The sequence below is a fragment of the Carcharhinus amblyrhynchos genome, chromosome 21 (assembly GCF_965287045.1).
Source record: "Carcharhinus amblyrhynchos chromosome 21, sCarAmb.v2.hapA, whole genome shotgun sequence".
Taxonomy (NCBI): Eukaryota; Metazoa; Chordata; class Chondrichthyes; order Carcharhiniformes; family Carcharhinidae; genus Carcharhinus; species Carcharhinus amblyrhynchos.
Genome location: NC_137344.1, coordinates 28,011,904 through 28,037,980, shown reverse-complemented (window position 1 = coordinate 28,037,980; position 26,077 = coordinate 28,011,904). Strand labels below are relative to the sequence as shown.

Sequence of the window (26,077 nt, the reverse complement as noted above, 5' to 3'; positions counted from 1 at the left end):
CAGTAGAATCACAACATGATAAAATGGTCAATGGAAAAGATGCTGAATTGAAAGGCTGGAAGGAGAAGAAACTTTATCACATGACTGAGGTTCCAGAAACAGAGACCATGTCTGTTCCTTCACATGAAACAGACCAAAACTGTGGAAAAATTGTCGAGATGTAAGACTTTGTTGCATTGGGATGATATCTGCCAGCATATATTATAAGGAAGGGTTCACATGGTACTGCAGGGTGGCACTGCCCATACAGTGATGTTTGTAGTCACATGGTCAGAGGATAATCTGGGACCAAATTCGATAACTATGCATGCTTACATGGAAAAGCTTTACACAAGAACTTATTTGGAACAGCAATTAGTTAAAGACTACAATAAAAATGTTTATGTTTAAACAGCAAGCCTCAAGACTGAGTGGCACAGTGTTAGCACTGCCGCCTCCCAGTTCCTGGGACCCAGGTTGAATTCTGTCCTCGGGTGACTGTCTGTGTGGAGTTTGCATGTTCTTGGTGCATCTGCATGGGTGTCCTTCGGGTGCTCCGGTTTGCTCCCACACTCCAAAGATTGTGGGTTAGGTTGATTGGCAATGCTAAATTGCCTGTTAGTGTCAGGGGGATTAGCAGGGTAAATATGTGAGGCTACAGGAATAGGGCCTAGATGGGATTGTTGTCAGTATAAGCTCAATGGCTGAATGATCTCCTCCTGTGCTGTAGGGATTTTATGATTCATCACTAAACCATCATCACTTCAACGTAAAGAACGCATTTTAAGTACATTATATAACGTGGTGTCAGAATCCTTTTCCCAGAGTTGAAATGTCTAATATTAGGGGGCATGCACTTAATGTGAGAAGGGGGAAAGTTCAATGGAGATGCGGGAGGCAAGTTTTTTACACGGAGTGTGCTAGGTGTCAGGGACTTGCTGCCGGGTATGGTGGTGCAGGCAGACACGATAGTGGTGTTTAAGAGGCTTTTAGATAAGCACATGAATATGCAAGGAATAGAGGGATGTGGACCAAGAGCAGGCAGAAGGGATTAGTTTAATTTGGCAACATGTTTGGCGCAACATTCATTGGCTGAAGGTCCTGCTCCTGTTCTGTACTATTCTATGTTCTATAAGTCTGTGAAAGTGCATCATTACATAATCTCTGGCCTTTCTTCAGCTGAAGGCTGCAATTGGCCTTGATTCCATGTGCAATACTCCAGCAAATAGACTAGTAATATATTAAAATATCACAAAAACCTTTAAAGTTAAAACATAAACATTGGCACAGAGATTCTCTTTTCTTGTATAGTCCTATGTGATGGCTATAGGTAGTATTTCAAAAAAATTAATATTAATAATCTAATCACTGACCTATAACACATTTTGGATGCTGAAATATTTATGCAATTCAAGGCCTTCCACCAACATATTTTCTAATATACACCCTTTAGGAAGTGGGTGAGATCCTTAATGAATACTTTGCACTGGTGTTGACAAAGGAATGGGATACGTTAATTGATGGTGTCTCAGAGGAGTATTTAGACCCTGTAAGGCAAGTCATCATTATGAGGGAGGAAGTGTTAGGTGTATTAAAAAGCATTAAGGTAAACAAATCTCCAAGGCCAGATGGCATCTATCCCAGATTACTGATAGAGACAAGAGAGAAAATTACTGGGCATTTAACAGAAATCTTTGTTTCCTCGTTGGCCACAGGATGAGGTCCCAGAGGATTGGAGGATAGCCAGTGTTGTCCTGTTATTTAAGAAGGGTAGCAAGGTTAACCTTGCGTAATTATAGGCCAGTGAGCTTAATGTCAGTGAGAGTGAAATTGTTGGAAAAGATTCTTCAGTATAGGATCTATACACATTTGGAATTGAATAGTTTTATTAGCAACAGGGTTTTGTACGAAGGAAGTCATGCCTCACTAATTTGATTGACTTTTTTGAGGAAGTGACAAAAATGATTGATGAAGAAAGGGCCGTGGATGTTGTCTGCATGGACTTTAGTAACACATTTGACAAGATCCCTCATGGCAGGCTGGTGCAAAATGTTAAAACACATGGGACCAAGGGTGGACTAGCTAGATGGATTCAGAGCTGGCTTAGCCATAGAAGACAGACAGTAGCAGTGGAAGGGTGTTTTCCTGAATGGCGAGCGGTAACTAATGGAGTTCCACAGGGATCAGTGCTGGGAGCTCTGCTGTTTGTAATACATAAATCACTTGGAATAGCTGGTCTGATTAGCAAGTTTGCAAATGATACTAAGATTGCTGGAGGTATCGACAGTGATGAAGATTGTCAGAGAATTCAGCAGGACATAATTTGAAAAATTGGGTAGAGAAATGGCCGATGAAATTTGATCTGGACAAATGCGAAGTGATCCAATTGGTAGATTTTGGCTGAACCAATTCAGGTGGGAGCTATAAACTAAATGGCAAAACTGTCAGAAGCATAGACACACAGAGATTTGGGAGTCCACAGATCCTTAAAAGTGGCAGCACAGATGGAAAAGGTGGTGAAGAAAGTATATGGCATGCTTGCCTTCATCAGCTGGGGCATTGAGTATAAAAGATCAGCAAATTATGTTACAGCTATATAAAACATTGGTTAGATCACATTTGGAATATTGTACCCAATTCTGTTTACCACACTACCAGAAGGATGTGAAGGCTTTGGAAGGAGTACAGAAAAGGTTTACTGGGTTGTTGACTAGTATGGAGGGTATTAGCTATGAGGAGAAATTGAATAAGCTGGGATTGTTCTCCCTGGAGAGACGTGGGCTGAAGGGTGACCTGATAGAAGTTTATAAAATTACAAGGGACTTAAATAAGGTGAACAGTTGGAAGCTTTTTCCCAGGGCAAAAATGACAATTGCAAGTTCAAGGTAAGAGGGGAAAGGGTCAGTAGAGGTGTGCAGGAGAGGTTTATCACATACAGGGTAGCGGTGGCCTGGAATGCACTGCCAAGTGAGGTGGTTGAGGCAGACATGTTAGCGACATTTAAGACTTACCTGGATAGACACATGAACAGGAGCAAATAGAGGGATGCAGGCGATTGGTCTAGATAGGACAGTTTGATCAGCATAAGCTTGGTGGGCTGAAGGGCCTGTTCCTGTGCTGTAGAGTTCTTTGTTCCATTCTCTGTTCAATAAACCATTGGCTGGGGATGGGGAACCTCCAGTTATTGGTTAAAATTATTTTGTGATTGACTATTGTTAGGGCACTGGACCAGAATGCCGAGGTATATTATGAAACCAGACAAGACCTCAACAATTTTTCTATTTTGCCATAAATGCTAGGATAAGATTTTTTGCTCCCTGAGTAATTCCACTGACACGTTAGGGATCTTTTAATAGTAAATAAGCTTTATTTACTAACGCAGTTTAATATAATTCTAACAAATGAAACTGCATTACTACTATCAGTTGAACAATATTTAAAATGAAAAGGAAACAACTTTAATTTCCAACTTAGCACTCTTCTTCTTTATCAGCATTCTTCTTACAGACTTAAATTCCACTTTAAATATAATTAGCAACCATAAATATACTTACTATAATGAATGTAGACAATCTTGAAGCTTTCAAAGAAAAAATGAGTTTCAAAGCAGCTTGCAGAAAACCTCTGTTCGCAAATAATTCCCAGCTAGAAATGCCACTCTAAACTACAAAAGCTTCTTTCTCTCTGCAATAGACCCAGCTCAGCCCCTTAACTGCATTATCACATGACCAAGGGATCATTTATGTACACAAAAGCCCATTAGCTCTATCAAAGAAACAAAATCCAAGCTGAAATGAGTGATTAACTTGCTTTTACGACCCCTTGAGTTGAATGTTTTCCATACACACGTGTGGAATACAGCTGAATTTTAAACACTCCCTTTAAACAAACAAAAAGAAAATAGGCATGATCTTACCTGCTGTGGACGACATGTCCTTGCTGCAGTGAAGTTAGAGAATTTGCACGCCAGCCAAATCTCTGTTCTCTGCGACGGGAGGGGAAAATACTGCTGGCATTTTCTGGCCTATATATATTTTTATTTTTATATTTATAATGTGTGTGTGTGTGTGTGTGTGTGTGTGTGTGTGTGTGTGTGTGTGTGTGTGTGTGTGTGTGTGTGTGTGTGTGTGTGCATCAATTGCACTACTATCATCATGCTACCAGAAAGTATAAGAAGCTACTCCAGGCTCTTCTCATGATTTCACTCTGCTACTCTGACAGAAGTGCTTGGTTTGTGTTCACTATTTATTCACAACTGAGGTTTGGGGACTCAGCACATATTTTGTGTCAAAATTCCATTTCCTTCAGAAGATGTGAATGGGGTGGGTGTTATCTCAAAACTAAATGTTTGGGTGTCCACTGCCTGTAAAAGCCAGGCATTGTCAAGCCAAGTGTTATATCTGTTACAATGCAAATCTTTACAAAGACTTATCAATCGTTTCATTAAAATGAAGAGGACAGTCTATTCCTGGACATGGCTGGTTGCACTGCAACATTATTGGATCATTATTCATGTCACTACCACATTCTGTTTGCTACCCTGCAGATCAAATAAGAATGCCTCTTTCACATGCATTTTTTTTCAGACTCAATGGGCCTTTCATCAACTGTCTATTGACGCTTCCTGATCAATAGGGATAGGCCAGGCAAAACTGATATACTGTTCAAGCCATGCAAAAGACAATATATTTTCCATTGTATCAAGATACTTCAGCATTTCAGTTAATCCATGCAAAAAAAAGTTGCACGTTCACACAGTCACAATTAATGCAATAAATGGTGAAATAGAAAGATATCTGAGTTAATTACTGTGCAAATTTGGACTTTCTGTGACCTCTGAAGTTAACCTTCTGTGCTATGTGAGTGCAAGCACCGTGAAATAAAAGGGAAGAAGTATGGCTGTATAGCTGAGTGATTCAGATCAGGGCTCCACCATAGCATGAACCCTTCAACTCTTCACTCTCAAGTAGAGAAAAGCATTGCAGAAACTGCATAGTTTAGATCCAGACCGCTGATCCACGTTGATCAACTAAATGCTTGCTTCTATGATTGACATCTCCACATTTAAAACTCTGATATCTTACCATGTGTGGAATTTCTGTCCTTTACAGATCTTGGTTCACCTGGGTTTCTTGACAGAGGAAGCTGGAGATGTTTTCAGCCCTGTTGTGTCGAAAGGTGGCCCTTTGGGTGAATTGGTTCAATGGGCTGATATCTTAGCCACTCTGTATGTGTTGGGCCACAGCCTGAAGATCTCAGCTACTTTAAGGGAGCTACAAAGGTACTGTCTCTATTACGTTTTGATGTTGAATTTGAATGTTTAAGTCCACAATGTTTGTTATAAATTCTCAAGTGAGAAGATCTTATGTCAAACAGTAGTGGGTGTTGGATATCTGTTCATGGCTGATAATATTTGCAGGAAAATATTTGTGCAAAATAGTTTAGGTGCTGGAAATCTGAAATAAAACCCAAAATGCTGCAAGTCAGGCAAGATCTGTAGAGATAGAGAGAGAGAGTTGACCATCTCCTCACAGATACCAACTGACCTGCTAAGTGCTTCAAGTGTTATCTGATAATGGCCAAAATTTTCCAGCTGCTCTGGGTGTCTGTGTGGAGTTTGCATGTTCTACTCGTGTCTGCGTGGGTTTCCCTGGGTGCTTCAGTTTCCTCCCACTGTCCAAAGATGTGCGAGTTAGGTGAAACAGCCATGCTAAATTGCCCCTTGGTGTCAGGGAGACTAGCTAGGGTAAATGCATGGGGTTATAGAGATGAGGCTTGGGTGGGATTGTGGTCAGAGCAGACTAGATGGGCCGAATGGCTTCTTCTGCAGTGTAGGATTCTGTATTTCAATATTAGTGATTATGCCACAATGTGGAACAGCGTGGGAGGATCATTGAAATAATTTTATGGTTTTTTGTTAGCGTAACGACATGTTAAGCCATAACATTTTAGAATAAATTTGTCTAATGAAAGCTCTTCCCCAGGTTTTTTGGATGTTAGCATTTGAAAATACAGATTCCATCGCACACACTTTGCATATTCATGATGGAAGTAAAAAAGAGATTAAAACATTTCTCCTGAAGTAGCTTTACTCTGTGGTTTACCCTATTTAGCTCTCATCTTGTCTCCTTGGAGTATATACTTGAGGAATGACCCCCCCCTATTTTATCTGCCTTGACTCAATAAGTGAATCTTAGTGGGACCATAACTATAAATTATCTTGTCATGGCCTTCGACAGGCATTATGAATGGTTGAATAAGTAATGGAATAAAAGGCAATGTAACACCAACATGGATAAAGATGCTGCATTTAAAGAAAATCTTAAGTACAAGTCTTCTTGATAGCTAATGCATCCAGTAAAAGTGATCAAGAGAAGCAAAGTCCCAGGCTCCATCATTTCTCTGCACCTAATTAAGTGATCTAAGTTAGCTATCAGCACCTTTGGGCAGGCAATGAAAAACCAAGTTGCTCTCCAACTCCTGATGACTGTCTTCCATCCCAACTCGGAGCTCATATGAGCGGATGTCAGCTAAGAAGATAGTACAGTTCATCCCTTGAATCCTGCTGAAGCAAAGATATGAGTAACGAGTGTTTGGTGAGGTACCAAATGCATTCAGATCAAGTGGAAAAAACTGGCAGTCAAAATAAAATAATGTAGGGTATCTATGGATAACTATTTGTTACTTTTTTTTATTCATTGATGAGACATGGGCATCACTGGCTGGCCAGCATTTATTGCCCATCCCTACTGCCCTTGTTTAGAGGCAGCTGAGAGTCATCCACATTGCCTGGAGTTACATTAAGCCAGACCAGGAAGATTTCCTTCCCTAAAGAACATTAATGAACCAAATGGGTTTTTCCGACAATCGGCAATGGTTTCATCGTCATCAGTAGATTCTTAATTCCAGATAATTTTTATTGAATTCAGATTCCATCATCTGCCGTCGTAGGATTCAAATCCGAGTCCCCAGAACATTAGCTGAGTTTCTGGATTAATAGCCTAGCAGTAATACCACTAGGTCATTACCTCCCCTATATTCTGAAAACAGTTACTGCAATCCTTCTTCAATTCAGTGCTGATGGAAACACCGTCAAGTGTTTTCTTTGGATTAAGTGTTACTTTTCAGCTGTATGCCTGGGAACAGTAAAGGCAAAATATTGCAGATGCTGGACTCTAAAACAAAAACAGAAAATGCTGGAAAATCTCTGATGGCATCTGTGGAGAGAGAATAGAGTAAGAAGCCTATGACTACCATAAACACCGCAAACTGCCGGCTCCAAGGATTTTTTTTCCCCAGTCCAACGCCGGCATCTCCACATCACGACTATAAGAGACAATAGAGCCAACGTTTCAAGTCTGGATGACTCCAGCCTGCCTCTCCACAGATGCTGTCAGACCTGCTTGGATTTTCCAGTATTTTTTGTTTTTTGGGAATGGTTCTCACTGAAGGGTGAATGAATATGCAGCTCAGCTGAAAATTGAGATGTAATTTATTGATATGGGTCAGCACACTAACTTTTGTCTTTGATTGGGTTTGATTTATTATTGTCACATGTATAAACATACAGCAAAAAGTATTGTTTCTCGTGCGCTATGCAGACAAAGCATACCCTTCATAGTGAAGGAAAGGAGAGAGTGCAGAACATTGTGTTACATTCTAGGGTAGCTAGGGTGTAGAGAAAGATCAAGGTAGGTCCATTCAAACATCTGATGGCAGCAGGGAAGAAGCTGTTCTTGAGTGGGTTGGTACGTGACCTCAGACTTTTGTATCATTTACCAGACGGAAGAAGTTGGAAGAGAGTATGTCTGCAGTCTGTGGCGTCCTTAATTATGCTGGCTGCTTCCCCGAGGCAGCAGGAAATGTAGACAGAGTCAATGGAAGGAAGGCTGGTTTGCGTGATGGACTGGGCTTCATTCATGACCTTTTGTAGTTTCTTGAGGTCTTGGGCAGAGCAGGAGCCATACCAAGCTGTGATACAACCAGGAAGAATGCTTTTTATGGTGCATATGTAAAGGTTAATGAGTGTCATAGCTGACATGCCAAACATCATCATTTGTCATCAATCATTGCCTGCAAATTTGTATTAAAATGTTGTTGATTTAAAACAGCAACTTAATAACAGGCAGTTATGTTTCTTGTAGACCAGAATATACAGATGTTTTAACCTTCAACCAAGTCCTCCCAAATATTGAGCAACCATTGTTACCATCATGATGATGGACTAGCACCTTTTATTTTGAAATCAAACTACGGGGGGTTTTAATGCAGGGAGATCAGTGAAATTGGGTTAAATGGCCATATTCCAACCCATATTCCAATCTTTCCTCAGGCTGTATAAGGGGCGGGTAGTCAATCCAATCTCAGGTATTGATACTAAAGATATGTTACTGAGGCTGGATTTCTTTCTTTGTTGCTGTTTTAATGATGTCTGAATGAACATCCTGGATCTTGGGAAACCAAACAGCAACAGCAAAGCAAACACACCAGGAGTGATTCTCCCAGCCCACTGTGCAGCTTTTGCAGTGCATTGGGCTGGGGAGATTCAAGCAGAGGCTGTTTCACAGGCTCCCCACTAGGCACTCAGTCTCCTTGAATCTCCAGCAGCCAGATGTCCAGTGCCATCAGCCCCACACCAGAAATCAGCACATACCTGCATAATTTAATCAAATGTTCATGTGAATGAATTTTACATAGCAGGCTCGGGACTGAAACTCCGAGCCCGCTGGAGTTTCCACACCTGCGAGAAGCGTTTAACTCAAACAGGGTTTACAATAGTTCCCCACTTGTGGGAGCTGGTGATCCCACCCCGTTGGAGTTAAGTGGGGGGGGGGGCCATTGACGCCCCCAGAGGGATTGGAGGTAAGGGGGAGATACCCCCTAGGCATTGCCAGCTTGGCAGTGCCAGCCTGGCCCTCTGGCACTGCCCAAGGGGCAAAATGGCAATTCCCATGGGGCATCCTGGCACCAGGCATCAGGCTGTGCCACGGTGGTGGGGTCAGAGCAGAGGTGGGGCCTAATGGGGGACCAGGGCCTCTGAGGGGGGGATTGGTGAGGATGAGCATGGAGGTGGGGGTGGGGATGAGGGTGATGGGGACCTGCTGCCACTCTGCAGAGGGATCACTGACAAAGGGAGGGAGGCCAGCGATCGGGGCTAGCCATTGTGTTGGGGAGGGTGGTTGGCCTATCACAGGGTAGGGGCTGCGGTAGGGGGGGTAGGGGAGATTGGGAGATTGAAGGAGGGGGAGAAATCGAGGTGGGCCGGGCAGGCAAGGTGGGGTCAAAACTGGCCCAGACATGTTTGGAGGGGGCCAGCAATTGGGGCATGGGGGAGTGTCTGTGTGCCAGCAATTCAGGGGTCACGGGGCTAGCCAGCGATCGGAGGCCAGCGGCACAGGGCTACTACACATGGGCCGATCTCAGCACTGACAGATCGGCACATACACAGTGGCCTGCTCAGCACTATGCTGTCTGCCTATCAGGTGGGAATAGGCCCCGCCCCCTAAGTTTTAAATTGATTCATGCTTATGGGAGATTCATTTTGAAACTCCCGCTGAAAAAACAGTGGGATTTACTCCAGTTTTTACGCAATTACGACACTCAGAATTATCTTGGGAGAATTGCCCCCCGATTTTGGGAGCACTCTCCATGGGCTAACAGGAGAAAGAGCTTTCCCCCTCAAACTCCCCTTCTCCCCCAAGCTCTCGGTCACCAAAACTACTGCCTCCACCCCTTCATCTCTCCATTGGGTTAACCACATCTGCAATCGAACCACCTCCCCCTCCCTCCAATAATCTGTTCTCTCCTTCTGCTCCCCCATTGCAATTCCAATTATTCCACACGTCCTCGTCTGTACCTCTTGAGTAAAAACGTTAAAATTCTCCCCAGTATCTTGGCCGAGTACACATTGTAATAATCTGCCAAGCAATACAAATAAGTGCCTATCTCTGACTGGTATCCAGACCTAATAAGGCACCCTATTTTTTGGCAATAAATGGATGCTTCAGTCAGCAATATGGTGCACAGGATGTGTAAACTCATTATGAACTTGAGATACTGTTCACCATTTCTGTGTCAGCAAAAATACAGGAGCCCAATTCTCATGCCTGAAGCAAGCAGCTGCCCTATTCAGGAACACTTGCTCCATACGTGCAGCCTAACAAGGCAATCTTCTGCTAAAAAGCACATGACAATCTGAGCTCCGCACCTGTGCCTCCAACTACCTTCCTCCCCACCTCTGACAAGACTGTAAATTGCACTTTGGACCCCTTAGTCACACGAGGATCCGTTTTTAGTGTGGAAGTGAGTCATCCACAACTCCGAGGAGCTGCCTACGGAGAAGAGATTTACAATATTGCACCTGAACCACAATTTGCTGTAAGTTTGATGTAACATCACAGAGGAGGAATGCACAGCAACCTGGTGGCCCTTCATCTATTTTCCTCTTAAAGCTATCGCAATCTTGATTCCTCACCCACCTTCCCCAAAGTTCCCTGCACCCGTGAAACATTTAAACTACATTTCAGCCAACCAACCCTATAATATCCAGCTGGGTAGAGCTACCATGCAACCCTCTTGGAAACACCTAGGAACGTCATTCAAAAAACAAAGAACAGTACAGCACAGGAGCAAGGCCTACGGCCCTCCAAGCCTGTGCCAATCATGATGCCTGCCTAAACTAAAACCGTATGCACTTATGGAGTCCGTATCCTTTCATTCCCGTCCTATTCATGTGTTTGTCTAGGTGCCCTTTAAATGCTGTTATCGTACCTGCTCCCATCACCTCCCCGCGCAGTATGTTTCTAATCCCCGTTAGGGAACTGACCCCAGTGTTCATGTCTACCTTTACCCAAACTGGGTTTTCTAGTCTGGAGGAGGAGATAATGCTTATCAGAAGGAATTTGCCCAGACATGCTCAAATGCATCTTTGAAGGAGAAAATTGAATGACATTCACAACATTAACATAATTATATAAATGGGGTGTGAGGTACTCACTGTTCGATTTTCCAGAAGAGTAGGTGAGAGAAGGAAGTGGCGAATTTCAACTACTAAAATTGCCAGCACTAGATCAATTATATTGGAAGTGAAGTCCAGCTAAGGTCAGTTCTGATGAGATCAATTCAATTTAGGTTCAAACAATTAGCATTCCACTAAATAATGCTTTACAGCAAACTGGCCCGAATGTTGGGGTTGAACTGATACAGGTCTGAACTAGTTCAAACTTGCACAGGATTTCAATCCACTTTTAATAGGACCCAAATGTAAATTGCCTGCCGTGTAATAAATTTGGGCTTAAAGTATGATTCAAAACATTGCGATCATATAGTCACAGAAATAACTCTGCTTGTTGACTTTCGAACAAATGGCACAAAGGGTCATTTTCTAATGCTATTAATTGACACCCTGTAGTGTTGCTCGTTGGTAGTCTCAGATCTGCAGCACAGCTGTGAAGTTCAGCTGCTGAGGTGGTTTCTTTTCGTACTCTGTTCCTTTCAGGCCTCTGTTCAACAATTTCCAATAGGGTAATGCTGTAAATAACCATGTCCCAAAGCCGATTAGCAGCTAATTACTGACCTTCTCGGAAACTTTCTTTCAGAATGGGCATCTGCTTATAAAATTTCAACTCCTCTGGTTAGGAAAAGACCTGGCAGTCAAGGTCAGAGTAAACTAGCAGGAAATAACTGGTTCTCTGTGTTTTTAAAAGGATACTATTCTGATTTCTTAAAAATTTGAAATCTGAGCCTGAAAGCTACAAAAATAATGACACTCTGCAGGAAGCGTATATATTATTGTCACAAGTAAACTACGTTAACACTGCAATGAGTTACTGTGAAAATCCCCTAGTCACCACGCCCCAGCACCTGTTCAGGTACACTGAGAGAAAATTCAGCATGGCCAATGCAGCTAACCAGCACATCTTTCGAACTGTGGGAGAAATCAGAGCACCCGGAGGAAACCCATGCAGACATGGGAAGAACGTGTAGATTCTGCAGACAGTGACCCAAGCCAGGAATTGAACCTGGGTCCCTGGCGCTGTGAGACAGCAGTGCTAACCACTGTGCCACCGTGGCTAGGTGACACTTCCAAAATTAGACACCTGTGGTGCATCACATTATATTGAAAATGATAGAAAAATTGACATCTTAGCTAAATGCAGCTCCTAATTAATTCCAGAAAGATCAGAAATCTGCATAATAGTTTATAAATACCTGGTATTATTGCTCTAATTTAGTGGAGTTAGACGTGCTAATTTGAATGCTAACTCATGGAACATTGAGTGCAAGTTGAGTAGCTGAAAAACTCATTCAGGTAATGCTGGGGGAAATATTAAGTCTGTTTGCTGCTAGTGTCAGGAATCAGACGCACAGTGTATATTAAAACCAAACCGGAATAAAAAGATCCGTCAACAGCAGGTCTATTAAAAAACCTAGTTGCCTTGTATCAAATTAAAATGAAAGGAGAGAAAAGCCTTTCCGTTGGCAATGTGTGTTCAGTGTGATTGAATAATTATGATGGACTGAGGGGAGAAGACAAGCTGAAACTGGCGACACAGAAAATATTTCTTTCATATTTTGGAACAAATTATATTTCTCTGGCCTCAGTATTCAGTGCTTGCACAAGGCTTGAGAAATATCACTATCCCCTTGAGTTATGAACACCCTCCCCACAGATCTGACTTCTCAAACATTGCTTCACTCATTGTTTAATTTTAGCTTTGATACAATACTTGTTGAAATTGAAGGAACACTCTCACTCCCAAACTTTCAGGATCTGATTTTAATTTCCACATTTTATGAAAAGTAATTATATTTCAAGATTGATAAATGTTATATGTCTGATTTAATTGTTTAATGTAGCTAATCCTTTGATAAACAATGTATAGACTTGAAGATTGTAGAAATGTTTAGTTTAAAGTTTGTTTATTGGTGTCACAAGTCGGGTTACATTAACATTGCAATTAAGTCACTGTGAAAATCCCCTATTCGCCACACCCTACTGCCTGTTCGAGTACACTGAGGGAGAATTTAGCATGGCCAATGCAATTAACCAACAAGCCTTTTGGACTGTGGGGGGAAACTAGAGCACCCGGAGGAAACCCACACAGACACAGGGAGAACATGCAGACTCCACACAGACAGTGACCCAAGCTAAGAATCAAATCCAGGTCCTTGGTGCTGTGAGGCAGCACTGCTGCCCCAGTAAAGGTTTACTGCCACATTTATAAATACAATAAGCATCCTTTAGCTGTGCTCAGATTGTGGATACGTGCAAATCACTATTAGCGAGAAACAATTTGTTGGGTATTCTATCTGCATCTTGTTTGATTGATGAGAATTAAGCCACATATAGCTATGCAGGTTGGTGTAGTCTTCTCTGCCAGAACTGAAACCAATTCAACAATTAAGATGAGTTGAACATTATACTCAAATGTGTGGCTGGATCAATAATGCAGCAAGACAAGGTGCCCGAATAGATTAGAAGAAATATATATGGGATTTCAGTTAGAGATAATGACAACAACATTCAGAATTGCAATTTATGAAGCTGTGGAACCAGATGATGAGCTGTATCAGTTGGTAACGGACAGCGTGCTGACAAAGGAGAACTGCTGGCCTTGCAGCAGAGCTCCAGCTCTTTGGCATGTTTTGTTCAATCTGTCTGCATCTGTGGTGGTCTCATTAAGGTTATGGTCCTTGAAATAATTATCTTTCAGAGGGGTTGTGTCATGCACACTAACTCCCGACAATTTACACACTCATCGCTTGGCGCACATTTCTGATGCCCCTTACACAGTATGTTGGTTTGGCTTGTTGCAAAATTCGCTTTGATGTTGCACAAGTTATTTCCTCTCAATGTGTTTAGAAGGAGCAAAGCAGCTGAGCTTCTCATGACCATGTTATTGCTGTCTAGGCTTTTCAAAGCAGTAACCATAAACTCCTGCTGGTAATGGCAAACGATGCTTGGAAAATTCCATTGAAAATAAATTGCAGGGTTTTAAATAAATCTGGAACTTCTTAAAAGCTGCCAACTCTGCAGATTTGTACAAAATTGTGCTTGAAATGAAAATGCATTTTAATGTTATGTACCTAAATATGATGAATGAATTTATTTCAAATGCATGTTTAAGGTGTAATAACTATGAAACACTTGTGAATCCATTCAGAATCTATTTTTATTGTAGCTGTTACTGATTATCATTATTAAACCAATATCACACTTCCAGACATTGTCCTTTCCCCGATGTTAATCGTGTTGTCTGGATTGTTCATAGGCACTGCCATGTGCAAAGTCATAACTTGGCTCTGGCAGAAAGAAATGTTGATAACATGAAGTAATGACAGAAACCACTGAAAGCACATAGTGTTTCAACAGCATCTCATAGAATCGTAGAATCCCTACAGTGTAGAGGAAACCATTGAGCGTGCACTCCCAACAATCCCATCCAGGTCCCACCCCCATAACCCCTCCTTATAATCCCCCTGACACTAAGGGGCAATTTACTGTGGCCAATTCACTTAACCTGCACATCTTTGGAGTGTGGGAGGAATTGAGTGGGCACCCAGTCAAAACCCACTCAGACACAGGGAGGATGTGCAGACTCCACACACTCACCCGAGGCTGGAATTGAACTCATGTCCCGGGCGCTGTGAGGCATCAGTGTGAACCACTGCGTCACCATGCCACACTATCTGAAAAAAAACAACTCAGAAAGTCTGTCTGAAATCATTCAGGACATTTTCAAACTCAGCCTTAACAAAATTTGAACCCATGTTTTTGTTACATGGTGCCTACTGTTTTTGGATAAAATAGCATCTAAAACCGCCCAAACTGGCTAATGGTACAATGGTCTTTTTTATGTTACTTCATGGGATGCAGCTGGCTGGAGCTCTAATTGCTCTCGAACTGAGTGGCTTCCTCAGCCATTTTGGAGGGGGTTTAAGAGTCACCACATTGATGTGGGTCTGGAATGTAGGCCAGACCAGGTAAGGATGGCAGATTTCCTTCCCTAAAGGACACTGGAGAACCAGACAGGTTCTTACGACATTTGACAATGGTTTCATGGTCATCATTAGACTCTTGTCCTATTTAATGACCATGGGGAAGAACATGTTCATGACTCAGTGATAATGTTTACATATCAGATACACAAAAACTGTAATTACAAGGATCCTGTGTAATTTGGTTATTGAGTATGGTAATTGGAACTGATAACAGTCACCCTGCTAACTGCCTAAAACACGATCATTTTAGTGCAAAGGCAGCATGGGACATTAGTCATTTGATCACTTTACTCAGTGCTATTGAAACTGTACTTTAGACAATTTTTCCTTTTTTTTGTTTTTACACCAATTGTCACAGTTGGAGGTGTGGTTTTTATTTACCTGTATATTAGTGTCTACTAAATTAACACAGACTAAACAACGTCTCAAATGTAAGGAAGGATTTCAGCCAACCATTGCGTGAATATGCTTATAGTGAACTGAACTAACTTTAGGAGAAAGCAGGTTAGCACCTAGATCTGCGAGTACAATGTTAACTAGTAACTTGCTGGAGGCTAGAAATCTGCTGAGTCCCAGTTGAGCCACTTGACTCGATCACGATTCAGTTGCTGGAGTTCCAAAGGCGAGGTAGGGAAAAGCAGGAAGGGAGGTCTGTTGCACTGCTCAAATTGCAAGGTTCCAAGGAAGAGTCTGTCCACTGTACTAGTCAGAGTAGGTATGTCAGGATAGCTAAGATGAATACGCAGCTTGAGGGATGGTGCAAGAGGGAAATATTCAAATTCCTGGGACATTGGAACCAGTTCTGCAGGAGGCTGAAGCACTACAAATTGAATGGTCTGCACCTGGGCAGGAATGGAAGCAATATTCTAGAGGGTGGGGGGGGGGGGGTGGAGGTGAGTTTGCTAGTCCTGTTGGGGAGGGTTTAAACTAATGTGGCAGGGGGATAGAAACAAATGCAGGAAGTCAGAGGGAAATAAAGTAGGGACAGAAACAAAGTGCGGTAAGTGGAAAAGTGGAAGGCAGAGAAACCAAAAACAAAAATCAAAAAGGGCCACAAGTACGGAGTAGAGAGACTGTGAAGAATTCAGTGAATGGGTCCAGTAAGGCTAAGAGAAGTAAAACACAGGGAGAGCGTATAAAACATGACAGGGTAGATAGTCTGAGGTATGTTTGCAAGGACTATTACAAGTAAGGCGGATGAACTTAAAGCTTGGATTGCTACATGGAATTATGATATTGAGGCAATCACAGAGACTTAATGAAAGGAGGGCAGGACTGGCAGTTTAGCATTCCAGGAATTAGATGTTTCAGGTGAGATAGAGAGGATGACAAAGGAGGTGGTGGTGTTGCTTTACTGATTAGGAAGAATGTCACAGCTATACAGTGGGAGGTGGGATCGTGTAGTGAGGCCATTGTGAAAGAACTCAGTAACAGGAGTGGTGTATTCACACTGTTGGGATTGTACTACAGACTTTCCAACAGCCAGCATCAAGTGGAGGAACTGATATGCCAGCAAATTATGTGAAGATGTAAAAACAATAGGGTTGTTGTGATGGGCAATGTTAACTTTCCCTTTAACTTTAACATAGACTGGGATTCCTTTTAATGTCAGGGGCTTGGATGGGGCAGAGTTTATTCAGTATGTCCAAGAGTGGTTCTTGATGCAATATGTAGATAGTCCAGCTCGGGAAGGGTTTATCTTGGACCTGGTTCTGGGAAATGAGCCCGGACAGGTGATTGATGCCTCAGTGAGGAACCATTTTGGGAACAGTGATCACAATTCTATAAAATTCAAGATACTTGCAGAAAAGTAATCCCAGAGTGGAAGTACTAAACAGGGGAAAGATTATCTACAACAGTATTAGACTGGAGCTGGGGAATATAGACTCGGGGTGGCTGTTTGAGGGTAAAGCCACGTCTGATATGTAGGAGTATTTTACAAGTCAGTTGTGAACAATTCAGAACAAGTATGTCCCTTGTGAAAATGAAAGATAAAGATGGCAAGATTCAGGAACCCTGGATGGCAAGAGAGATTGTGAGCTTAGTGAAATAGAAGAAGGAGGCATATATAAGAAATTGAAAACAGATAAGACTCTTGAGGAATACAAACATAGCAGGAAAGAGCTTAAACAGGGACTTGGGAGGGCAAAAAGGTGCCATGAAATGTCCTGGCAGGCAGGATTAAGAAGAATCCCAAGGCTTTTTATGCGCATATAAGGAGGAAGAGGGTAGCTAAGGAAAATGTAGGTCCATTCAAGGACAGTGGAGGGAATTTGTGTGTGAAGCCAGATGAGATGGGTAAGGTCCTTAACGAGTACTTGGCATCAGTATTCATAAAGGAGAAGGACATGATGGATGGTGAGTGTAGAAAGGAGGATGTTGATATTCTAAAACATGTTGAGATTAAAAGAGAGGAGGTATTGAAGGTTTTGAAATACATTAAGGTGGACAAGTCCCCAGGCCCAGATATTTGACAAAGGCAGATTAAAGTAAAAGGGTATCAAAGTTAACTAATTCCGTAAAATGTAAATCAATTTTGTTCTTTTCTCCCTTACACTCCTGAAGGCTGGTATAATTCAACAAAGATTGTGGGCAGAACATTCCTATGCCCTTAAACGGTCCTGCTGCCCACCACCCATTTCCCCCGCCACCCCCATATCCAGACCCTACCTCCAGGAAAAGGCCCAGGCAAGGTTAGAACCAGGAAACCTACACACAGCCAGTGTTGTGAAATTTCCTGTCGGCTTACCTCTTATATTCCTGAACAAGCGAAACCACAATGTCAAAGGGAAATAATGCCTAGTGGTATTATTGCTAGGCTATTAATCCAGAAACTCAGCTGATGTTCTGGGAACCAAGGTTTGATTCTCGCCACAGCAGATGATGGAATTTAAATTCAATAAAAAAGTATCCAGAATTAAGAATCCACTGATGACCACAAAACCATTGTCGATTGTCGGAAAAACCCATCTGGTTCACTACGGTCTTTTGGGGAAGGAAAACGTCCGTCCTTATCTGGTCTGGCCTACATGTGACTCCAGAGCCACAGCGATGTGGTTAATTCTCAACTGCCCTCTGAAATGGCTTAGCAAGTCACTCAGTTGTATCAACCGCTAACTGCAGTGTTTCAGAAGGCAGCTCACCATCACCCTCCCAACTCGGGATAATAAAATAAATGCTGGCCAGCTATCGATGGCCATGTCCCATGAATGAATAAAAAATTCTGTTGCTAAGCTGTGTAACATAGCTTATCCTTTTGAGAATATAAGATGCAATTGCTGTTCCTTTCCAGGTCACTTAGAGGCGAATTGCTTTTCCTCAGGTTCTGAGGACCTTTTTTTTTATTCTGTCATGGGAAATGGAGGTCAGTGGCAAGGCTGGCATTTGTTGCCCATCCTCATTCACCCTTGAAGTGAGTGACATGCTAGGCCATTTCAAAGGGAAGTTAATTCTGGCGTCACATGCAGACCAGACCGAACAGTACATTTCCTTCCCAAAAAGACACTAGTGAACAAAGCAGCTTTTTAGGACAATCAATTTCATGGACTTTTAATTCCAGATTTTTATTGAGTTCAAATTTCACCATCTGCCGTGATGGGAATCAAATCCAGATCCCCAGAGCATTACCCTGGGTCCCTGGATTACTGACCCAGGGCAATACCACTATGCCACCACCTCCCCCTCTTCTAATGCCAATCCTAAAGTAAACAAAATGGCATTTCTGTTGGTGGTAAGGTTCCTCTGTACAAAGGAAATGATTGGTTTTCTTTTTTTTGCTTTCTCTTTTAAAAAAATGCCACTTAAATTTGCATGATTGACTTTGTGACATTGATTAATGCCGTGCAAAATTTATATATATACAGGCAGTATGCTGAAACATTATATTGTGGCCTTCAATAAAGCCAAGTAATGTGATTGTACTGTTGGTATTTCTATGATTCTGGTTAAGGCAGTGTAGAACTATACTCAGCGTCTCAGTCAAGAAAGCAGCTTTTCAGATCCTGACAGTGCAGCTTTAGTTGTTCACCTCTGGTTTTTGATTTCATTTTCTATAATTCCTGAGTTATGCCTTCACTGAGTTTAGAAAGAATTGATCTACTGAATCAACTCGAACATGAAAGATTCCAAATTTATCTTGCAACTGCTGCGAGGCTGATATTGTATAATGTTACCTCTTCCTGGTTATCTTATGCTTGGAATCAGCATTTTTCGAGTGGCGATTTTAGCAAAGTCACATTGTATTTGACCAGTCACCTTGCTTTGCAGCAAATGCCTACAAGCCTTTGTGAACATCCTCTCCTCAGTCAATGCATGATGCAGAATGCCCTTTGCAGTTTAAGATCTTCTTAAAGGCAATATTTGGAAATGCAGCTAGCGCATTGCAATTTGTAGGCAACTGAGGAAATAAGATCATAGAATTATAGAACCCTGACAGTGCAGAAGGAAGCCATTTGGCCCATTGAGCCTGCACTGATCCCCTGACAGAACATCATCCACAATGTCCACCAGTGCAGAGAAAGACACCTTGGTGGGCAGAATTGGTGACAGGCTTCAGGGTCACTATCTGGTGAGCATCACTCAGCTTCACATCTCATACTAACCAGCCTCGCACCCTTTCTGGGTGAGATCTGGTTTGGGCCAGCAGAAAGGGACCATTTGGCACAAATCCGTCTTTGGGCCTGCACGCAATTTTCTCGGAAAGGCTGAAGTGCACCAGGCGCAATGTGGCCAGAGGGTCGTGGCCATATATTTCCTTGCAATTATTGCCAATTGCTTGAAGTATAAAAGCTACCATTAACTTTGATAATGGATTATAAAATCCTCATTAACCAAAGTCTAAATTTCTGAAATTGCGTATGCATTCTGTTCCAGTTTATGTGACGATCTGTTACCGAATGTCTTGCAAGGTAGCCTGAAGTTTTTGTAGCGGGCATGTATGTTTCCCATCAAATTTAGCATTATTTGAAAACTAGATGATGGTGCACAGCTCTGTATGAAATGCACTTTCCCAACTGATGTTTCGCAAAGAAAAGTTTGTAGACTGCATTTCTCTGTTAAGTGTTTCTTTGGAACAATATCAGACTGCAGTTTTTCCCCACTGATTTGCAGTCATTGTGTCAATATATAATGGCCCAGTTTTCTGTGTTGGCAATTGTTGTACAAAAGGTTAATGTTAAACATGTGAATAGAATAGACTACATCAGGGATGTAAGATCGCATGACAACAGAGCATGCTGAGAGATCGTCTATGTCCATTCTCTTGCTAAGCTTGCAATGTTTAATACTGCTGAAAAAAGGTAAAATTCAGCAATAGTCTTGCCTCCAGCAGTATCTGTAAATCCTAACCACAGCCGACCTCATCTAAAACTCAGAATGATGATGATAGTGTAATGGAGACATTCTTAATTCAGAAAGGAGGATTCACAGTGCTTTGGGGGAATGAAACTGTCCATGAAAACTGCTGGTGGATCAGGATGATAACAGTCGAAGTTTATTTTCATAAAACTGAATGAACATTGCATAGAGAGAAAATTATATGATCATGTTTTAAATTAATCAAAATGGCAGGTGGAAATTTTGAGGTGAAGAACCACCTCACCTGCTGGGAGCAGTTTTGAAAATCGCTGGTCAGCTTGATGGTCTATCCATAGCAAATGGAGGCATGGGAATGTGGCTGTGATTTCTTGTGACATACTCCTGACTGGCGGTCTCCAATGGTTGTATGCACTATTTCGGGAAGCACACCCACACCATCTGAATATGTGATATTTTGCTGGTAAGGTTATATGCCAAGAGTGTACATTCAATAAACAGCCCTATTGAACCATGAAGAAAAGCATTAGATCTATGCACTCTTGCATGCCAGCCTGAAAAGCATCAGTCAATTCACTAGCTCTGATAAAAGGTTTAGCGCTGTGAGTTGAACCTTGGAAGGATAGAAAAGTCTCGTCAAAGGCTGTTCTGCATGGCCAAATTACAGCAATATAGTTTACTGCAGGAAACTCTTAAAGGTAAGTATGAGATAGAGGGCCTCAGTGATGATGAGAAAGATATAGTAAAATAATTAACATCGAGAAAAATAGCATGTCACACTGGGATGAATGGGAAACAGATGAGTTTGAATTCCAAATGCATTGAAACATATATGGTAACAGTTCTAGTCACTAGGAGACATGAAGCCATTGTGATGAATATTGAATTCACAAAGTGCTCATTTAAACAGTGCGGTGTTAGAGCTGAGGACTTAATTGTGGGTTCACAAAAAGTCTAAAAAAAACTCCAAGGAGCTATAAAGGTTAAGAGAACAACAGGGCCACAAGATAAATTTAATGAGATGAGGGAAACATTTTTAACCATTAGGGGATGAAAATTCAGTATTATCAGCAGGAACATCAACATTAACATCACACAAGCTTTCCTTTCAACTAAACATTAGAGTAAAAGAAAGAACTTGCATTTGCATTCCACATTTCAGGGCATCCCCATGTGTTGCAGCCAATAGAATATATTGTTCTTCTCTTGATAACCAGTTGGCGGAGGAAGAAACCAGAATTGGCCCTCAATTGAAATGGATTTATTCGCAGAGTGAGACATCACGGATATATACCTCCTCACTCCTCTCTACTCCCATGGCAATGTGTCTCTTTTTTATGTGCCAAATAACCCACCAGTTAATGCCCTCTACTTGTATACTCTCAAACACAATTTGAAACAATTAGCATGCCTGAGTGATTGGGATAGAAAATGAACCTGACTTATTTGAAAAGATGCTGTGTGGACTTCACAGATAGAAAAACTCTTCAAAGTTGTGTTTTAAGCTCTAACACATTATTGATAGGTGCTTAGAAATCATGTGATTGGATCAGTCTATTGGCCATTGTAAAAGCTCTCATGTTGCAGTTGGGACCTAATCGGTGCAAATAATGCTTGTGCTTGGACTTGGTCAGTGTATATAACCCCTGTGTTGGGACTCAGTCAGTGTATATAACCCCTGTGTTGGGACTTAGTCACTGTATATAACCCCTGTATTGGACTTAGTGTATATAACCCTTGTATTGGGACCTAATCAGTGTACATTATTGATGAGGATAGGGCAGTGGGTGTTGTCTACATGGACTTCAGTCCCTCATGGTAAACTGGTGCAGAAGGTGAAGTCACATGAGATCAGAGGTGAGCTGGCAAGGTGGATACAAAATTGGCTCAGTCAAAGAAGGGTAGCAGTAGAAGGGTTTGTGAATGGAGGGCTGTGGCAAGTGGTGTTCCTCGGGGATCAGTGCTGGGACCTTTGATGTTTGTAATATACATGAATGATTTGAAGGAAAATGGAACTGGATTGATTAGTAAGTTTGCAGACGACACAAAGGTTGGTGGATTTGCGGATAGTGATGAGGACCATCAGAGGATACAGCAGGATGTGGATCAGTTGGAGGCTTGGACGGAGAGATGGCAGGTGGAGTTTAATCTGGACAAATGTGAGGTAATGCATTTTGGAAGGTTTAATACAGATAGGAAATTATACAGTAAATGTCAGAACCCTTAAGAGTACTGATGGGCAGAGGGATCTGGATGTACAGGTACACAGGTCACTGAAAGTGACAATGCCGATGGAGAAGGTAGTCAAGAAGGCATATGGCATTCTTGCCTTCATCAGCCAGGGTATTGAGTTTAAAAATTGGCAAGTCATGTTGCAGCTTTATAGAACCTTAGTTAGGCCGCACTTGGAATATAGTGTTCAATTGTGGTCGCCACACTACCAGAAGGATGTGGAGGTTTTGGAGAGGCTACAGAAAAGATTTACCAGGATGTTGCCTGGTATGGAGGGCATTAACTATGAGAAGAGGTTGGAGAAACTTGGTTTGTTGTCACTGGAGCGATGGAGGTTGAGGGGAGACCTGGTAGAAATGTATAAGACTATGAGAGGCATGGACAGAGTGGATAATCAGAAGCTTTTTCCCAGGGTGGAAGAGTCAATTAGTGGGAGGCATAGGTTTAAGGTGCAAGGGACAAGGTTTAAAGGAGATATACAAAGCAGATTTTTTACACAGAGAGTAGTGCGTGCCTGGAACTCGTTGCTGGGGAAGGTAGTGGAAACGGATATGGTAGTGAGCTTTAAGGGGTGTCTTGACAAGTACATGAATAGGATAGGAATAGAGTGATATGGTCCCCGGAAGGGTAGGACGTTTTAGTTAAGTTGGGCAGCACAGACTTGGAGGGCCGGAGGGCCTCTCCCTGTGCTGTAATTTTCTTTGTTCTTTGTTCTATCTAACTTATATAGAACACTAAGTGTTGGGACTTAGTCACTGTATATAACCCCTGTGTTGGGATTTAATTAGTGTATATATCCCCTGTGTTGGGACTTAGTCGGTGTATATATCCCCTGTGTTGGGACTTAGTCGGTGTATATATCCCCTGTGTTGGGACTTAGTCGGTGTATATATCCCCTGTGTTGGGACTTAGTCGGTGTATATATCCCCTGTGTTGGGACTTAGTCGGTGTATATATCCCCTGTGTTGGAACTTAGTCGGTGTATATATCCCCTGTGTTGGGACTTAGTCAGTGTATATATCCCCTGTGTTGGGACTTAGTCGGTGTATATATCCCCTGTGTTGAGACCTAGTCAGTCAAATAACAGTCCAAGCTCCTATTGAAATCCTAAACTGCTGTGATATAAATTTAGATATTTTCAAAATATAAGTTTTCCTCCACGGCATTGGTATTCCTTCATTGGTAAATATTAAATATATAAAAATTATGCCTAATGGGCACCTTAAGAAATTAATCAGAGCTTAGGATAATGCTCAGATTGTAAAATACGAACATCAGGGGTAGGATTTTCCACACAACCAGCTGCGTGGCAGAGGTTGGCCCGCCTTTGGCCAGTGGTGGGATCTTCTGTTCCTGTCATTGCCAACAGGGTTTCCCGCTGAATGCACCCTTCTCTGCCAGAAACCCATGGTGAGGGTGAGTCATCGGCAGGACCAGAAGATCATGCCACCATGAATAGCCAGAAAGTTCCAGCCAAGATCATACTGAGTTTCAAAACATTGACTTATTAACTGATAAAAAATGCCATGTAGAAAGGCTTTATATTAAATTGCTTGCATATTACACAGAGGATCACTGCTACACATGCTTTCATAGATAGCCAAGAAGACTAAATGTTGCCAAAAGATTGAAATGGAAGCAGGAATAAGGTTAGAGGTTCCCCCATTTTTGTTTTATGAAAGCGAATACTCTTTAAGCGGTTGACTCTGAAAGCTGTCCATCTCTTTAATCGATTCTAGGTGAAAGCCAAACAAATATTAAGGCCATTGCATCCAGTGTTTTTGCCAACTGCTGGGTCTTTATTAGTCAGTTCTAGGCACCATGCCCAGATAAACGTGGGGCCAATTCTCTGAAATTCTCTTCCACTTGGCATACCATTTTCCCACCTCCTTCACAAATACCAGTAAGCTTCTGTGACATCTATTTGTGACAGATATTTCGCAAGACATATTGGAGAAACAGAGAAGAAATAGTGATGGGTATTGTCATAACCTTCCTCTGTTCTATTGTATTTTATAAAAGGGATCTAATGTGGTTTTCAATTTGATGACAATAGAATGAAATCACTCTTTGTATTAGTTTTGTTGCGATTGGAAAAACTAAAGAAATAAACCATCAGCTGAGAGAGCTATAATAGCTAAAACTACTATCAAATATTGCTTCATGTCGTTAATAGTCTATTGCATATATTGGAGCACAGATGTAACAAGTAGTATCATATTTGCTTATAGGGATATGAAACAAATGTGGTAGTATAAGAAGTTCACGTAAAGGTAAGCCATGATCTAATTAAATGGTGGGACTGGTTTGAGGAGTTAAATAGCTGTTCCTGTTGCTATGTTCCTACATATTTAGACATTTTGTTACTGCAATAAAGATCAGGACAATGTGAAAATAGTGATGATGGAACTGACTGATTTGTAATGGGAGTAAAAAGCCAGTACTATTTATATCCCTTTATCACACACTTTTCCTCACATATGCTAAATTCCGCTTCTTTTTGCTATTGCATAAATGTAACACAAGCTTACAATTTAACCAAAACTCACCCGGGGTTTCCTAAAATCAGATGCACCCAACGTGATAACAAAATGATAGTTTGCTGCTAATTTACTGCCTCTCACCGACACAGGTCTTTTCAGCTGTTCCCAGTATTGGAATGATGGAAAAACTTAGAGATTCGCTATCCCCATGCAACAGTCAATGGATGAAAACTGATCCAAAATAATATGGTCTGAAGTGTTGGGGGTCTGTGAATTAATTTCGATTTGTTGTGGATTTACACTGTGGGAATAAGAAATTTTTGTTTATTTTATGATCATGTTGTTGGGGCATGAATGGCAATATGCAAAATCAACTCTACTCTTTATGGCCCATGGACCTAATACCTGAAGGGCATCACAAGTTTGCTTTCAAATAATCTTCTTTCTACAAAGAGCAGAAAATCTAATGATTGATTTGGTTTCAAATATTGGTGGCCTGGCTAATGTTACTGTAGAAAATATGAGATTGAGATTTCACACAGCCTATGAGCTGAATGTAACAACACTCACGGCTGTTGTCCCTATTTTTCAGTTGCATTATAGCCTAAAAATACTATTTTGGGAACATATTCTGCATGTAAAAAAAAAAGAGGAATTAAAAGCTATTTGATCTTGTATATGCTACTTGTGCTGAGGTTGCAAATGATTGCAATGGAGCAGCACGGTGGCAGTGGTTAGCACTGCTGCCTCACAGTGCCAGGGACACGGGTTTGATTCCCGGCTTGGGTCACTGTCTGTGTGGACTTTGTACATTCTCCCTGTGTCTGCATGGGTTTTCTCCAGGTGCTCTGGTTTCCTCCCACAGTCCAAAGATGTGTGGGTTGGGTAGATTGGCCATGCTAAAATTGACCCTAGTGTCAAGGGGGTTAACAGCGTAAGTATGTGCGGTTGCTGGGATGGGGCCTACGTGGGATTGTGGTCGGTACAAACTCAATGGGCTGAATGGCCTCTTGTACTGTATGGATTCTATTCTATTCTATGGATACCAAACATTTAGCAGATCTTCA

General features: G+C 41.8%; 1 protein-coding gene across 2 annotated transcripts in view; it reads left to right on the top strand.

Annotated features, from left to right (window-relative positions):
* The window catches only part of mgat5b (alpha-1,6-mannosylglycoprotein 6-beta-N-acetylglucosaminyltransferase B), an 834,607-nt gene that overhangs the window by 534,183 nt on the left and 274,347 nt on the right, over window positions 1-26,077 (top strand). For both annotated transcript variants that reach the window (XM_080208895.1, XM_080208894.1), the window contains exon 8: window positions 5,091-5,260. In XM_080208895.1, coding sequence (XP_080065021.1) covers window positions 5,091-5,260 — 170 coding nt within the window. The remainder of the gene's footprint in view (window positions 1-5,090; window positions 5,261-26,077) is intronic.